The sequence below is a fragment of the Maylandia zebra genome, linkage group LG15, assembly GCF_041146795.1.
Source record: "Maylandia zebra isolate NMK-2024a linkage group LG15, Mzebra_GT3a, whole genome shotgun sequence".
Taxonomy (NCBI): domain Eukaryota; kingdom Metazoa; phylum Chordata; class Actinopteri; order Cichliformes; family Cichlidae; genus Maylandia; species Maylandia zebra.
The window spans coordinates 38,961,559-38,979,371 of record NC_135181.1 but is presented as its reverse complement, the minus strand read 5'-3'; the positions used below and the strand labels follow the sequence as shown (position 1 = coordinate 38,979,371).

Below are 17,813 nucleotides of genomic sequence, written 5' to 3'. Positions count from 1 at the left end.
ACTTTTGTTGCTCCCGTCCTGACCAGTAAGCGGGCTGAACATTGTCTCTGCGTAAACATTAAGCAGAATCACAGGTAAAAGCTTTAAGTTTACAAACCCGTCAATGAATTTGTAACAGAGTAAACAAACTGTCGGCGTGAAGCCTGTAACCCTTTCACAACATAATCAACCAAACCAGCTCTGACAGCTTCCCTACAGGCCCAGATGTCAGAGTCTTAAAATAAAGTTTGAATAGCATTTGTAATGCAGTAACAAGCCATTGTCGAATATTTCCAAAATATAATGGTGACCGGCAAATTACCGTTTCGCCCCCAAGGCAGCGAAAAAGAGTTGCATTCAGCAGCTCTCTACCACTATTATTCTCTAAATACACCTGAATAGTAATGACATCTACTTAACTTGATAGGAGTTAGATAATACTGTGGTCCACTGGATGAGTGATGGGTTTTCAGTTGCCTCAGCAGCAGGTGTTATAGAAGAGTGGATTTCACCCTCCCAGTGTAAGCTTTCTCAGGCGGTTCGGGAAATTAGACTAGTGTCTTTTCTTTATCGCAAACCCCCTAATCTCACCTCTAGACCACTGCTGCCTCCAGTGAGCTAGCAGAGCTCAGCATCTCTGCCTGGTAGCTGGAAAGGATCCTTAATGTTTGACCTGTGCTAAGCAGTCTATATTTGAAATGCTGAAGCTCTATAGAGCACCTTATCATCAGCCACATCTAAACCCACTGCAAAGCTTTGAAGCTTGAGCCAGGGGATTTCCCAAGTTTTTGATGATCTGACAGCCAGTATCCTCCTTTCCTCACACCAGCCAAAACCCCCTCACCTCCCCCTTCACCCCATAACTCCCATCTCTTTCTTCACGTCGGACAGATGTTGCTAATCCCGTTCTTATTGGGTCGGATTGAGTTATGTTGTCCTGTGGTCAGGACACACAGCCTGTGAAGCCAAACTCTGCGAGCAGCCTTTGAGCCGTGCCTTGTTGTGCGCTGCGTGTTCGAATGGCATACCAGAGGTTTAGGTTTCATTCAGCCCCACACCTGCTGCAGCGACTTGTCAGCGTGCACCTCGACAGGCCCCCTTTAATGCCTCCATTAGGTGTTGTAATCTCCCCCTAACGCCCTGCCATTTTGCCCGAGTGTGTTAACGGAGTATCAAAGGCCGGGGATTTTTTTCCTTCGTTTTTTTTCCCTGCCACCTGCCAGCGGTAAATGTGTGGGAAGGTGAAAAAAGGTGGAGGTGACATGACTGTGCAGCGCTTGCTGGTTTTCAAGACATTTGGGTGGTGTGTGCGTCTCACAGCCAAGCTTTTCTGGCTGTCAGTCAGTTTTTCTCAGTTCTGCCTACCTGTGTGTGTGTGTGTGTCTGTGTTTTTTTTTTTTTTTTTTAGGTTATTTTTGTAATCCAGGACTTCTCAGCTTTGCCAGTTTTCAGTTTTGTAGGACATAAGTGTGGGCGTGCCTTCATCTCTCCCAACAACTGTTTCTCTTCCCATCAATCAAGGAAAGGATACCTAAGCAGCCATGCTCCCTTCAAAGGGGGGGCTGCAAACAAGCGCCTGAGTGTGATATTTAGTTTCACTGCAAAGCACGCACGCAGTTATCACTTTTGTACTGATGTGAAATGGACACTTTGGTCACTGTTGCTCCGGGGTCCAAGCCTCAGTGATTTATCTTCTTTAAAAGTCTTTTAAAAGCCGTGTTTTCTGCGGCCTGCCTCGTAGGAAAACAATCGACAATGGTTCGTCTCTGGATCTCTTTGCCGCTGACTGATCAATATAGTGCACTGCTAGTTTGTTTTTCAGAGCTCATGTTTGAGTTTGTGCTTGGGGGAGATCCAGACAGATTAACAAGGGTGACAGAGAAGCTGCGCAGCCAGCCAGCCGGGCCTGGAGGTACAGCTGGCATCGCAAGCCACGGCTTCCTTTTCTCCCGCGCTGGCCCGCAGACTTCCTTCCACCACTGTTTAATCAGCGATTAAGTCCGCTTTAGACGGCTCGCTCATCTCGTGTGACAGTACACGTTGGGTGGAAGGATTGCTCGTCTTACGCAGTCTCAGGACAATAGGAGTTTAATCACGAAAAGAAGTGAGTGACTATTTCTTCAGTAGACCCCCATTGATGTGAAATGTTGTTGTTACGGTGTCTCTCTTCGTGTCTGCCCTGAAGGTACATAGTATTTTTTTGGGGAGCGAGAGCTTTGATGTGGTCCGTGCTAACCGGGAATGGGTACGCAAGCCGTCATCATGATGTGCGAAGGAGGCCTGCCTTGAGGTTTTGCTGTCACTGTCAGAGGGGACCATCTGGTGTATTGGTGGAGAATGTGTTGAAGTGTCTAACTGTAGAGGTATATCACAGGAATGAGAGCAGATTTATTAAACCTCCACCTCATCCTGGTTCTGTTTACTGACATTTTAGTGTTTTCTTAACTGCAAAAGCTGCAGAAATCAAATTCTCAGTTTTTAAAGAAAATTGGCTGATGCACAGGAAATCACAGTAAAGTTCTGCAAGCAAATAAAAGCTCAGTATTTGTCCACATAGTTATAGTTTTTGTATATGTAACAGAGAAAGACAAATCAGATAACTTGTATTACTCAACAAAAGCTGAATTCATTAGCTGCTACTTTTTTTTAACAGTAATGCAGTACGTTATTTAATTACTCGTCACACAACTCATTAATTACTGTTATGTTCCTCACATGTACGATGATCTGAAAGCCAAAGTGGCATAATTACCAGTTCACTGTATAAATCTCAGGTCACATCTCCACACGCCAACACAAATCCCCATCCTAACGAGGACACGTACGTACTTTCTCTTAGTATTTAAGTATGAACACAAAGCCAGTAACACAACGCAAAGATGAACACATTCACAGAGAGACTTCAAAGCAATCTTCACAGTGATTCTACCTTAGAAACATGAACAGGTAGAAACGGAGGCTTAAAGTCCAGATTGGTCATCACTGCCTTTGTTATGTTAAGTTCAGGCTCTGGCTGCTGGGCTGGTGTCAGCATACAGTCAGCTTCAGCATCACTCTGGGTTCTTGGGTCACTCTGTGTTAGCATGCTGTCTGTGCAGATGGTTGCAAAGAGCTGAGTTTGTGTTAGCAGTAATAATGTGGTTGTTTCTGTCCTGGATGCAGTTTGAACTTCATTGTTGTGCTCTTGTAAAAATAATGTACAAAACTTTAAGTGGGGTTTTTTCTCTGTGGCAGGCAAATCACAATAAATAAATATTATAACATCGTCATGAACTGAAATCAGCTCATGTTGTTTTTTACATTCTATTTATTTGCTTTCTGTCTGCCTGACATGCTGATAACTGAAGAACTACTCGACACAAGTAACAACATAATTGTAACTTTAACCTCCTAGGACCAGGCCATATGTGGACATCACATTTTGGGTTATTTTGACCAAAATACAGAATTTTGCTCTACAAGGCTCTAAAATTTTAAACTAATATCCTCATATGTGGCTCTTATTTTTCTTAAAAATAATGTAAAAAAAAAATTCTGGTAATTCTTTGTTTTTACATTCATTGGGACCCAATGTGACCAAATATCAAAGAGAAATTAAAAATGCATGCCGTGGAAGAGTTCGGGTCTTAGGAGGTCATTTTAATTACTCAATTTCGTACAGTAACATGTTACTTTACTGTGTTATTAACCTCCTAAGACCTGAACTCTTTCATGGCATTCATTTTTAATTTCTCTTTGCTATTTGGGCTGATTGGGACCTGATGAATGTAAAAACAAAGAATGATGTGATTTTCTTTTCTTTTCTTTTCTTTTCACCTCATTTTTGTTTCTGAGAAAAATAAGATCCCCGTAGGAGGACATTTGCTTCAAATTTCAATAGAACAGTGGCAGTATAACATCCTCATAAGTGGATATCAGGCCCTTGTAGAGCAAAATTTATTATTTTGGTCTAGACAACCCAAAGTGTAATGTCCACATACGTGGACGCCAGGTCCTCGGAGATTAAAAAGTATGACGTGTTCCCAGTAATATATTAACTTTACCTCTGTGGTTTCTTTTATTAGTGGAAGACAAACAATTTTAAAGTTACTGAAGTTATTGCCAGCTAATTTTGTGTTTGCTGACGATTCTGTTCTCTTAACAAACCCACCGTTTGCTTCTCTGCAGAGAAAGTTCGTGAGATCCAGGAGAAACTTGAAGCCTTCATAGAAGCTCTTCACAAGGAGAAATAGATGAACCAGGTATTTGTCTCTGTAACTGTCAGCTCCTAACCAAACTGATGCCCTGTTCACTAAACGCAGCCCGTCTTGTATTCTTGTTGTTATCAGAGCTCTTGAAAATAAAGTTTGGATCACAACAGAGAAATGCACTGAGCAAAGACGACTCATCTGTAAATGACTGTCTTCGCCCCAAACACTCACCACACACATCATACCCACCCCTCCACCCCGCGGACACCTATGGAGAGACGGACCTGCACAGAGCGATAAGATGAAGGAACAGTTTTCAGGCTTTCTCTGCGATTTTCTTGTAACTTTTTCTTGGGGTGACCAGAGGGACTTCTGTACAGGAGCCCAAACCTAATAAGAAGCTTGCAGAGTCCTGACAGACGTCTGACCGCTTGTTTTCAATAAATGAGTAAATTGTGTACATGTTTATCTCCAACTTTCTTATTTCTTTTCCACTTTATGTTATGTCCTGGTTTTCTTTGTGTATATGTAATTATGCAGGTGTGTATTCACTGATCTGTGTACAGAGAGACCCTATTGCCATTGGCTCCTTTTGTCTCACCTGGTGCTCCTAAAACATGCCAAGTTAGTAGGCTGGTAGGCACAGAACAAGTCTTGGTTTAGTTTGGTTGCACTTCCAACTTAAAGCACTTACCGTTGTCTCTCTGTGCTGCGAGGGGATTCTCCATGCAGGCTATATGTTCCCCTAAATTAGGTGTTCCTTCTGCAACCTGCAGAACATAGTCAATTAATACTGCATACTACTTCTTTGCAGGATTAAGAGGATATGATATACAATATACAATGCAACACTTTGATTTTATTTCTTATTATTTGGTTCTTTTGAAGTTTAATTAGCAAAAATTAAGTATTTGCATACAATTACCTGATTTAGCTCCAAGCTCAAATGTCTGAGTCCATGCAGATCTGTCTATGTGGCGTTTCTTGGTTTGTGCAATACAAAAACAAGTATTCTAAATTAATTAAGAATTAATTTAGAATACTTAAGCATAATGTAAACACCTTACTAAAAAGACCTCTGCAGTTTGCTTGAGGCGCTTTCAGTAAACAAACACAACAGGTTACATAACCTTTGAAAGATCAGAGCTGATATCATCTGTCAGTTATCGCACATTTCTGTGGACTCGTCTAGTCCATCCCGGTCCAGTGTCCAGTCACTCAGGGTGGGTTTGGTTCCAACCTACACCAGGTTTCATGTTCTTTCGCGGTAATGTTTGTGTATGCAGCACAGGCACGATTGTCCCCTCTTTATGCTGTTGTAGCTTAAGCATTTGATCGCGCACAAAGAAGAAAAGAGGAAGGGAAGATTTTAAATGCTTTGGTCAAATCACAGATTCTCCCATCAGCCACTCGTTTCCAGTCTTTTTGCTCTTTCCTCGTTCTTATCTTCAGCCCCTCTTATCTTGCACCTCCATCACCCACGTAGACATCTGCTCATTGTACCAAGCTGGGAAAACTGTTTATATTTGCCTGAAGGGGGGGGGGTGAGACCGTGTTAGTTCCTCTTCCTTCCTTCCTATCTGTACATGGGGAAAAGATAAAATATAAAACTTAATGGGCAGTCGTGGAGCTACTATCATGTACAGCACCTGAACGCAGAACTGTGTAACAGAGTTGTTGAGTTGGTTCAAAAACGTGTTTTATGTTGTAGAAAATAATGTTTGCATGGTGTATCCCATCCGCTGTGCTTTATTTATTAAATTGTGTTTAAAAGTACAAATTGAAAATAAAATTGACAAATAAAGAAATCATTATTTCGTTTGTTTGGTTGTTTCATGACATGTCAGCGTTAAACCGATGTTTGCAGCACTGGAAGCTTTTTGCAGTTTTGCCTGCTGGTTCATGCTAGTGGCCTCTAACAATGCTACTCAGGTGAGTCTACACTGACATAACAGTTTTATATTCAGGATCCAAAACATGACTAATTATACTATCGTGACCCTCTGATTTGTTTAAGGTACCATCATCAAGATGATTGCTTTTTCTGGGTGACTCGTGATAGCTTTGTGCTGCTATGATTTTCTGAATTACATGAAAAAAACTTTAATAGGTTGTTTTAATGTTAATAGACTAACGGGTAAACTAAAATTGTGCAGTCTACCTGTTTGCATGTGAACATTATCACTGTGAGCTTATTAGCTTGCAGTTTAATCCACAGAGCAGCTGTTCTGGCCATCCAGCAGTGGAGGGGGTATTGTATTAACCAGCACTTCAGCGTCCTACAAACTGCTATTCCAATTTAAATAATCATTCATTTCCTTGGTCACAGAGAAATAAAGTAAATTCTTAGAATCACTAGAACCTCTTGTCATCTCATTCGGCTGTTTTGCTCTTAATAAATTTTCCCAATGAGTTTAAGGCAGAATTCTTTATGATTCTCTTATAATGCCTCCAGTACACTAACTGTACGTAGTTTCCTTCCATTCTTGTCAGTCTTTAGGTGCACCTATACTGCACATTCATAAAAATATCTATTTAGCCAATCACATGACAGAAACTCTAGACATGATTAACTGGAATAACCACTTGTTACAGCCAAAGTATGCAGAAAGGCATCTGTCAGTGCACAGTATGGCAAACCTTGATGCAGATGTGCTACACAGCAGGCTTCGCTCCTGTCAGCTAACAACAGGAAACTGAGGCTACAATTAACACAGAGCCACCAAAACCAGGGAAAAGAAGAAAAAATGCTGCCTGTTCTTCTGAGTCTGATTTCCTACTGCAACATTCAGATGGCAGAATTAAGCATAAAAACAACATGAAAGCAGGATAACCACCATGTTACAAAACTGAGTTTACTGTACTCGGATGGCCTCCACAGTCACCATGTGATGGACCGAGCAGTGAAGGAAAGCCAGGCACAGGTTAAAGTCTTTTTGTTTAACCCAAACACAAACGTGGTTAAATTATGCAGAGAAATCTAAATCTTGGGCCCATAGAAGAGGTCAAAGTAACAGAACTCTACTCAAAAGCTGATGACACCCAATAATACAAACTCAAACAAGCAGACCTGCCTAAAGAGACAAAGGGGAAATAAATGGTGGCTGATCAGCAGACAAAAAACACCCTGATGTTTGGTAGATATTACCACTGTATGGCTGTAGCTGCAGCCATCACACACCAGTAGAGCATGTTTGGAGTGAGGTACAACAGGAGCATCTCATGAAAGATGTCCAACAAAGCAGCAGCAGCTGTGTGATGCTATCATGTCAACATGGGCCAAAATATCTGAGAAATGTTTCCAGCATCTTGTTGCACCATGAAGAATGAAGGCAGGTAAAGGGGATCTAGTCCAGTACCAGCAAGGTGTACGTAATAAAATATTAAGAGTCGAGACTCCATCTGTCTGAACCTTCAGTGTTTGTCTGCTCTGTAACATGAACCGTATATAAAAGACAGATGTTTTTTTTATTTACCTTCTCAGTAAATGCTTTACTGATAATTTTGTGGTCTCAATCACTAGTTTCATTCATTATTGAATGAAAATTTAATGAAATGAATAAACAGCCTACTTGTGGCTGACAGGTGAATATCATATAGACATACAAATCTGCCCCACGCTCATCACATCTGGTTTAAAAGCACACTCGTGGCAATAGTAAAAATACTCAGCCTGAAGTTTGAAGACAGAACAAGTCGGGGGTGATGTCAAGCTTGCTACTTCCCTGTTTGATGAAGCGTCTATGTGTTCTATGTATGGATTTATCATGTTGTGTACTTTTATCATAAAGCTGGCTGCTGCTGTTTGGAGTGAAGCCCCTGGCCCGGGTTTGAACAAACTCTGCAGGCTGCTATCTTATCCCAGATCAGACTGAAACTCACTGTAGCCCGAGGCAGCAGGGAGAGGCTCTGCCTGATTAATAAGTCAGAGTCCAGAGGTCCTCCACTTCTGGGCATTTTCTCTTCTTTCACAAGAGCCTGGTTGTTATTGCATCCTTGCATTACTCAAAGGGCATCAGCCTCTGAACCATCACCTGAGGCTTTACACATGAAAATGCTTCTTTCTGTCCTACTATTATATCCCGCTGTTTTCTTAAAAACAAAGTGAAAAAAAAGAAAAAAGCCTAATGACTCTAGCAGTCATGAAAAGAAAGGGGGAAAAGTCAACCTTCAGCAGAAGGCCTTTGTGCTATCAGATAGCCATGTTCAGGGAGCGAGGGAGGCCGGCCTGGACACACTATAACCCATTAGCATCTGCAAAGACCGTCACGTTGACTAATAGCCAGGCGCCACAACAGCACAGTGACGCGGTTTGTGTTTTCTCTCAATCCCCTTTATGCTGCTGACACAAAAGCAGTCAGGCCAGACCTGTCAAATGTGCCACAGCAGTGGACCTGCACAAAGCTTCATTTCTAGTCTTTCTGCAGAAAAAGAAAAGCCCAATCTTGTTGCTTCATTTTTTTTAAATCCACCATCTAATCATACAGACACATTCAGGGCCTTTTCACTGGGGGTGTGGTGGCTCGGCAGATGATGAAAACCTTGAATGAGTCCAAGAAAAGGGTAATAAGTTGTGGGGATGGGCGTTTTTTGGCAGTAGCAGCAGTGTTAGCATTTGTTTGCCTTCTTGTTGGCAGCACCCACTTTGTTCTCGCCTTTCTGTCTCCTCTCTTATCGGCTTGCTGGTTGACTCAGAGGGAGAGGCAGAAATTCAGAATTTATTGTACATGTCTGCTGATTTAAAACATCCTCTGGTGGATGAGGGTTAAAGACATCCACTCTTGTGCTTGCTCAATGAATTGTTCTCTATTGATTTTGTGCAAGGCAAAGTCAGAGGACTTTCAATTATTACATCCATAACGGTGGAGTCACAGTCTCCCAGTAAAGACAGCTCTTCATGTTTCTGGCGGTATGTTGTTGTAGTCGTGTTGCAAAATGAATTTGTAACCAGTCAGATGGCATGATGAGGATTATTCGTTACTTTTATTTGGCATATTTAATGCTTTGTTTTTAAAGATTATTCTAGTGTTTATGCTAATTATTTCACCTCTTGTTTGGTGAAAATGCCAAGACCTAAAGAATCGGTTATTTGTTGATATAATGTCAATAATTGAATGACAATAAATCTGAGTCTGATTTTTTTTTCTTTATCTTTGTCAAATATAAAAATGTGGTGATTTGAAGCATCTGGGTGTGATAAATATGCAAAAAAATAAGAAATGATGAATGGGGCCAATCCTGCTTTTGTAGCACCTAACATCTGAATACATCAATAACAGTCAGTAAAATGCTAAAATTACAGTATATTTAAAGAAATGGCAATTTATTCCACAGACCATAGGAAATATACTACAAGAAACACTGTGTTAGTCTCGCTGCATGACGGGCTACTTGTAAAATTTAAGGGGACACTATTAATACATAAAAGACACTGATTTGGCTGATGGGAGGCACTTATCAGCCCCTCAGTGGAAACAGTGGATGTAAATCTAACACTTTGTGCCCCAGGAGACAAACGGCCACTGTTGAGTCACTGCTGATGAATCTTATCAGAAGCTTGTTGAAGCAACAGGCTTCCTCCTCTGATTTAACCAACAAACCTTCTACTGTCCCCGGGGCCCGCTGCTTTCTGCCCTGCAGAGAATAGCGTCACAATTGGCCTTTGTGTTCATTATGTTGAAGCCATCTTCCCATTGCTCTGTGGGGTCCATTCCAGAGCTGAATTAGGCCCATGGGGATTTTAGCCAAGTCATAGAGGTCACTGACCTTCCCTGTCACAACCCAGGCTCACACACATAGAGAGAGCCGGTTCCTGCTCTGTGCCAGTTATAAATTATTGCAGCGCTCTGTGCTTATGTTGAGCTCACGAAGGCCGACCGTGTGAATCCCGTGGTGGTCCTGTATCTGTGAGCGTGTGTGTGTCCACGGGAGTGGCGCTGCAGAGGTCCGCCGCATGTTCTCACCATTCATGTCTGACATCCCGCCCGAAAGAATCCATGAAATGACCTCATCGTCTCACAGCGCAGGACGTCATAAATGAATCAGGTCATTGTCGAGGGGAACCGGTCCCCATGAATAAATCCCCACAGGCCGACCTGTATTTTCCTACCAACCCACACGCAGGCTCAGCTGTGTGAGAGAAACAAACATACCCCAAACCGTAACATGAAGTATCACATCAAAGGGTTATCTCACATCTGAATCACTTATTTTTTTTAGTAGTATTAAAAATGTGTCTAATTCTTCTGTTGCTGGGTAATCAATGCGAAGAGACAAATCCAGTCATAACGGATGCTGAACTCTGTGTGCAGACTAGTATAACAGCATTTTATTTAAAAACAAGACTGCTTCATACACGTGCCTTTATATGGCGTCTCTGTGATTAGGTGGCTACACCGATGAGTGATTGTGCTGAATGCTTGATACGACCCTTTAAAGTTTACCCAAAATGCACTTCTTGAAATTAAGGAAGCAAACATGTTATTCCAAGCCATCATAGTTAAATAATTAAATTAGATTTTACTATTGAATTGAATTGAATAGATTTACTATTTTACTATTGAAACTATGATACAGTGTTTCTTATCAGATTGATGCCTAAAGATGGTTAAAGAAACATTTTGCTGAACAAAGATGAGACTGTAGCTTTAGATTGTGGAACTTTGAGTAAAACTGACTTAGTTGCATTTTTTAAAGAGATCAAATGTGCCCTTTTATGTGGCTCTATTGTGAACTTGTGATGTTATAAAGGTTTAATAATACAGGAAAGAAAACTTAAGATATAATTCAACCAATCCACGTATAGTTCAGGGGCCTGTAAACTAAGACAATTTTCACAGTATGAAGGTAAAATTTTTACAAGTTATTGTCCTAATTTTGTAGCTGATTCTATAAAGAACTGAGTTTACAGTGTGACTGCAGTCTTAATGAGTGACGCTTTTGGAGGGATTCAGGAACATCCCACTTCAAATATTCATGGCAGTTAGGCTCAGCTAAGTGATGAAATGTTGAAACCCAGGGCAGAGGTGTGTGTGTGTGTGTGTGTGTGTGTGTGTGTGTGTGTGTGTGTGTGTGTGTGTGTGTGTGTGTGTGTGTGTGTGTGACAGAGGGGTGGGAACTTTCCCTCCGCAGAATAGAGATATGCAAAGTTGCCATGGAAAAACCGATCACCCCACAAACTGTTTCTTGATTGAGTGGAGGTCTTAGTGAGAGGGAGGGATGTGGAGCTTTTAGCACATGAAGCGGCTCTGGGCTTGCATGGACTTAGTGGGATTATGTGAGCCTTCATGGCAACCAGTGAGGCCAGCAGGTGAGGCCTGGGCTCAGCAGCCTTAGCCTTTAGGTAAACAGAGGGGAGGGCTGACAGATCCTGGCTGTGTTGCCAGGCTGAAATTGTATCTGTCCACACTACTTACATCAGTCCTCCTGCACAGTGGCAGTGGCAGGGGACTGCACTTGTTGCAGGATGGGGGACGCTGAGGACCGGCTTTCATCGTCTAAGTGCCATAGTGAGGGCAGACCAAAAACGGTCTGGTGACATTACTTGACTGGCCATCAATAGTATCTTAGCAGGCACTAAAACCAAACGCAAACACAGAGCGTGGCTGAATGTGAATGTTTGAGGCGAGGCTCTGTTTCATTAGTGCATTAAAGCCGAGCAGAAATGACGACACCTTTGGTAAAGTAATCAACTTTGCGCGCCTTTTGTCTTTTTTCACCGAGTCCTAATCTCATTTTCACTGAGCTTACACTTTTAATTAGATTTGCATTTTCAACCCGGCCTGTTTTACATGTGTTCAGGGAATTAACAGTAAAAAACAGGCTTAAGTTACGTGAATGGTTCAGTGTTTCCCAGAATACTTGGACTTCAACCTGCCTGACATGACGCCGGATTAAGACAAGAGAATTGCCACGTTACGTATTCAGTGTTGTCAGGAATTTTTGCGCGTTTGTTTTACACCTTTTTTCACATGACCTCTGCACAAATGAGACCTGAAAATGAGATTAAACGGGATTCAGCAGGATGCTGAACCGAATGACGAACAGCCCAGAGAAAGGCACGTTTGTTTAAATTGAACATGACGCCAAAACTGTGTGGTGTTGATTTGCTGTATTTTCAAATAAACTTGCCTCACTCTTCTGTGTGTGCGACTTTTAGCTCTCATTGTCTGATCGCAGTTTGTCAGGGATGTCTTCAAAATGTAAACTTTAAGCTTTTTGTGCCTTTCTTTGGCCCCCGCCCCCTCTTCCCCATGCATCTTGCAAAACTAAACTGTCAAAGTAAAACCCACCTCTGTGCCATTCGATCATCCTCCTGTTTGTTCACCTGCTGGTCAGTCGAGTCAGAGCTGAAAGGTCAACGCTTCGCCCCGCTGAACTCCTGACCTCCTGCAACCTCCACACGCCTCCTCTCTGGACCAGCAAATATTGAACCAGTCAGTCAAGTTTTTTCTGCGCCCACTGAGTTTGACTGTTGCTAGAGAGCAGCTGTAATACTGCTGGACAACTACAGGCCGTGTGTGTGTGTGTGTGTGAGTATGGTTTTTTTCATGGAGTTTAAGCGTGGGGTGCATCAGTTTAAGTTGGTGTCATCATTTGAATATACATAAAGAACATCAATGTCCCAAATCTTGACTGCATACTCACTCACTGTCAAAAGACCAGCAAAATCCTTAATGTTTGTCCTTAATGTTTTCCCACAATGCAATGCATTTCATAGATTAAAACAAGCAAAAAGATACAATGATATCAATGCATGTAGTTCTTTGCATGTAGTGTGTTTGCATGTGCTTGTTAACAAGTCTGCTTCCTTTAGATTAAACCTTCATTTCTATCAGCCATTGCCTGGGTTTGTGTGTGTGTGTGTATATGTAATCCTGAGTTCTCAGGAATGTTTGCTCTGCCAACACTCGGCGACTGTAGTCGTCGTCGTCTCTCCAGCCTTGAGAGAAACACACTTAGCAGCCTTTTATCAGCCAGACATGGCCTGTCCTTTTAAGAGGAGGGAGGTAAATAAGGACTTTAATAGGTGGATAATGTGGTCACAGGGCACAAGACTGACTGTTCTTGAGCAAACACGGGCATAGCAGTGCACACACACACACACACACACACACACACACACACACACACACACACACACACACACACACACACACACACACACACACACACACACACAGGCCAGCTGCTTTCAGAAAACACGAGATATAAAGAATGTGAAGGAGAAATGTGTTAGTCTTTGCCTCATCTTTGCTATGTGTAAGGATCTGAGGATCTCCTACATGTGTTCAGAGTACTGAAAGCCACGCACACCAACACTGGGGATCCGTCTGTCTTACTAAGGTTTGATGAGCCAAAGATGAAATGTTTCCATTTATTTGCTTTGTAGGTTCGTTTTTTGGATCGATCATTTTTTCTTGTTTTGCTCATTTGTTTCAAGTCAGTTTTTCTTTTCTTTTGTATAAGCTCGAGTGTTCCAGCTGAATCCAGCTGATGTCCACTTGTAGGTTTTCTGTGCCCAAACACATTTCTGCTAACAAACACAAAAACTCCTCACACTTACGTGCACATCATCATCATCCTATCCTCTTATTTCATGTCCATAGAGATACAGCAGGTTTATCTTCCCAGACAGTGAGCACTCACACACACACTGTAATCTCCAGAGGCCAATTAAGATAGTCTATCTACCTTGAGGCATGTGCACCGACCACCCCCTCTGCACCCTCCCCACTCGCCGCCCTCGTACCCCCAAGTCACCACCAGTGATAACCACTACATCCCCCTCCCCCCAGTAGACCCTTTGACCCCCTGACACACGACCTCTGTGCTGAATGAGTACACACAGGGGCGTTAGAGCGAGACCCCCAGCGATTATTGCTCCACTGCGACACACATGCACACAATAACATACAAACACGCACATACCCAGGACCACTGGTCACACACAAGGCGTCTCACTACACTGCCTCCTACATATGCGCACAGCGCTGCCAGGTGAGGGGTTAGCTGTGGGTCGCAGATTAATACAGTCCAAATGGGCCAAATGGACGGGCCAGCTACAGGATGCAGGGGGCGCTGTAGAGATCAGGAACGGCTTAGTCTAGATTTTACATTTTTTATATGACACAAAAAAGAAAGTGGTATTGGATTTTATAATTCTTGATTAAAACATAAGATCAATAGAAGGAAATGGTGAGAAAACGAAATAAGACGAGGAAGAGCAAAGCTGGCGAAGTGTAAACCTCAGTATCAAAAACATGCTTGTTTGATTTTATCCACATTGTTCATGAATATGATGGCAAATTAAAACCAGCGTCTTCATAAAAGTTTGGATGCTGAGTAAAATGTCAACAAAAATGGAATTCAGTGACAGTTAAAAGAAGGACATGTTTCAATTATTGTTACTGTAGTTTGGACCTTAAAGTGTTTCCCCTCCTTACTTGAGAAAGAATTTCAGCTCCTCAAGTGTTCAGGGTCTCCTTTCCAGGGAGGATTTCTACAAACAGCTTCAGATTTTGAAACATCATACCACAGGAGAGGTTTTTTGGGGTGTCTTTAGCTCAGGAGAAAGAGGGAAAACTGTGTAGGTAGGTCATCTACTAATTAGAAAGTTGGTGGTTCAATCTCGGGGTGCTCCAGTCTGCATGTAACAGTATTCTTGGGCAAGATACTGAACCCCAAGTTGCTTTCAACAGAGTGTGAATGTTAGATAAACAACACTTAGGCATAGAAAAGAAGCGCTTGCACGAATATGTGCGAATGAGTAAATGAAGCATGTTGCATAAAGCGCTTTGAGTGCTCAAGTAGAGAAGAAAAGCTTTACATGAGAATCACTACATTTACCATTTTCCACTTTGCACCAGTCAATCTCGAATGAGCTCGAGGTTTCGAGTAGGTTGCACCATTTTTGGAGCTGTTTTAAGTTCTTCTCCTTTTCTTTTAATGATAGAGTTTTACATGCATTTGTGGATGCAGGCACAAAGTGTCTTCACTGACAATTATGTCTCTTCATTTCTAAAGCAGCGTCATCTGAGAACCGAAGATTCCTCAGGTTATTAGTTTCTGGCCTTGGCACTTGTGTACCGAGTTTATCCGATTCTCTAATTCTTTAAAGTTACTAAGCACTGCAGCCAATCAAGCCCCTAAATTCTGTGTAATTTTATGCTCAGAAACAATGCTCTTAAATTGTTCAACAACTTGTCCACACAGTGGACAACTCACCATCTTTACATTTGAAAGTTTCATCATCACTGGATGCTGGCACGAGTTCAGATGATTTGAAAATAAACAACTGCATTATTTTTTTTATCTCATTTTTGTTTTTGTTGCAATAATACGTATGTATGTATATGTTACAATATAGACTGGAGTTTAAATAGAAGCCCGATAAACACGATTTATGATCAAATATTTTTTATTACTGAAGAATTACTTCCTGTCAACATGTCCTGTGTATAATTGCATTGTAGTAAAAGCCAAAGTTTCACCTCATGTACAAAATAATGATTCAGTTTCACCCTCTGTGCTGCGTGTCCCTGACACACAGTCCGGGCAGGTTTGTGCAAGGATAAACTGGGAATTGTTGCAATCTGGTGGTCAGTGTATGGGGACATCAAAGGGATCAACTCACTGGTGGCAAGACTACGAGGAGAATAAGACCAAAGCCAGCCAACAAAACTAAGCCCAACCTGAAAGGCAGGCAGGCCCAGTAATACGGGATCATCCCTGGTGTAATTCCTCCCTCCTGGCCCTGCAACAAAGAGACCTGAGACAAGAGCTGCACATCAGGGGGAGGTAAGGAGGGGGTTTCAGCGAAGGTCCGGTGGTCTGAGGTCCACTGACCAGGTCACCATGCCAACAACATACACACAGATGCAAACAACTTGCCTGCAACAGTTCAGAGCCCTCTTGCCCGCCTTCATCGCCACATATTCTAATCACCAGCTTTAGGCCACGCATTGTGTGTGGACGTGTCCAAACATGGCGGGAGATCAGAGGTCACCTTGGCCGCTGACCTTGGCCCCTATGCCCCCCCCAAATGGGTCAGTAAGAGGGGTGTTGTTAGATTTCGTTGGGGTCAGACCATGTCGCTGTCCCTCTGTGGCTGGTCCGGTTCCTAATCGGCTCAGAGGCCGGACGACATTTGTTATTGTCCAGCTGCGTTTGAAAGGCCTTGTGCTGAAAGGACGGGGCATGACAGGGTCAGACTGGCGACAGCGCTCTGCTGCTTTTCAAATGCCATCGATACCCTCCTTCATTCTGGCCAGCACCGCGTGACAAGCAGTCAGCCACAGACGAGCTCTGCCACGATGGCGACGAGGATGTTTTCAAGAATATAAAATTTCTCCTCGTCTCCTTACCAATCATCAGTAGAATCAGAAATGGCCTTTAGTGAATTATGAGAGTCAAGAGTTTCATTTTGATTTACTGTTTAACAACAATTAAAAAAAAAAAAAAATATTGCTTGTTGCTGCAGTTATGTTTATCAGAAGAGCTTTTGTGTAACTAGTTTTTCTAATTGGAAATAGGACTAAAAAAGAGTCTTGGAGGAGTGTAGCAGGCTATTCAATTACAGAGAAACACACAAACACACACAGTACTTCCTCCAGTTGTTGACTCAGGACTGAATTAGCAGCTGATTAAAAGATGTTGCCAGACTCCTAATTCACTTCAGTTCACCCAGCTGCTGATGGCTTTGGGCCGCCTGAAGAGACTGACTCGCTGACTGACTGAGTTAATTCTATTAGAACTGTCTCCCAAACTAATTTAATCAAGGATCTCCGGCTAACTTACTTCACGCACTGCTCACACATTCAGCAGAGCAAGTACTGATCAGTTACACGTGCAGGGAGAGGAAGCGTGGTGGGTGCGAGCGGGGCCACTGAAAGGTCCTTCAGGACCCAAAACGAAGGTGTGCGAGGAGTTTGCATCATTTAAAATAGCGTGTTCAGCTAGGTTGGCTAATGACGCAGGAGCTTGTAAAAAACATCCTCATACAACTACTTACTGCTGCTGGGCTGGAATTGAACTCAGTCCCCAATCTGAGCAATCAGCTACTTTGACAATTCAGTTATAGTATCACATGATGGCCAAAACTAAGACCCAGGTTATATAAAACTTGAATTCCTCTTTAATAAATGGCCTTCCTGTTTCCCAGCTTCTCTACTCCTGTACCAACTTACTCTAGGCCATCGAGTCTTTGATACAAGACAGCCACATTGTAGCAACTCCAGGGATGTCCAGTTGGTCTAAATGAGTGTATTTTAATGAAGTGCACTAAGCCCTACAAGTCCTCTTCAAACACACAGTCTCAGGAAATGCGACATCCCAGACTCTTTAGTGCTCGTCGCCTCACAGGCTAATAGGACCTGCCAATGAAACTGTCTCTTTTTCCTCTCAAAGCCAAGAGAAGGGAGAGCAATTAAATCCAATTGGAGCCCACAGTAATGCTGGGACCTGGTCCCCAGGAGGCCCCAGCGGTCCGGATGTTTAATCATCATCTGACCTAGTTGTGGGTTCTGATAAATGGGCCTGGGGAGGGAAAGCGTTGGTTGGTCATTAATCTAGAGCGAGATGGGGGACAAGCACACACGGTCGTCGCTGAGTTAATTGGCCACTTACTTTAGCACGAGCGAGGGG

At 42.7% G+C, this 17,813-nt stretch overlaps 1 protein-coding gene across 4 annotated transcripts in view; it reads left to right on the top strand.

Annotated features, from left to right (window-relative positions):
* The window catches only part of opa1 (OPA1 mitochondrial dynamin like GTPase), a 35,499-nt gene extending 29,519 nt beyond the window's left edge, over positions 1 to 5,980 (top strand). For all 4 annotated transcript variants that reach the window (XM_014413728.3, XM_014413732.3, XM_014413730.3 and 1 more), the window contains 2 exons: positions 4,147 to 4,220; positions 4,308 to 5,980. In XM_014413728.3, the coding sequence (XP_014269214.3) occupies positions 4,147 to 4,211 (65 nt within the window). In that variant the 3' untranslated portion in view covers positions 4,212 to 4,220; positions 4,308 to 5,980. The remainder of the gene's footprint in view (positions 1 to 4,146; positions 4,221 to 4,307) is intronic.
* The last annotated feature ends 11,833 nt before the right edge of the window (positions 5,981 to 17,813 follow it).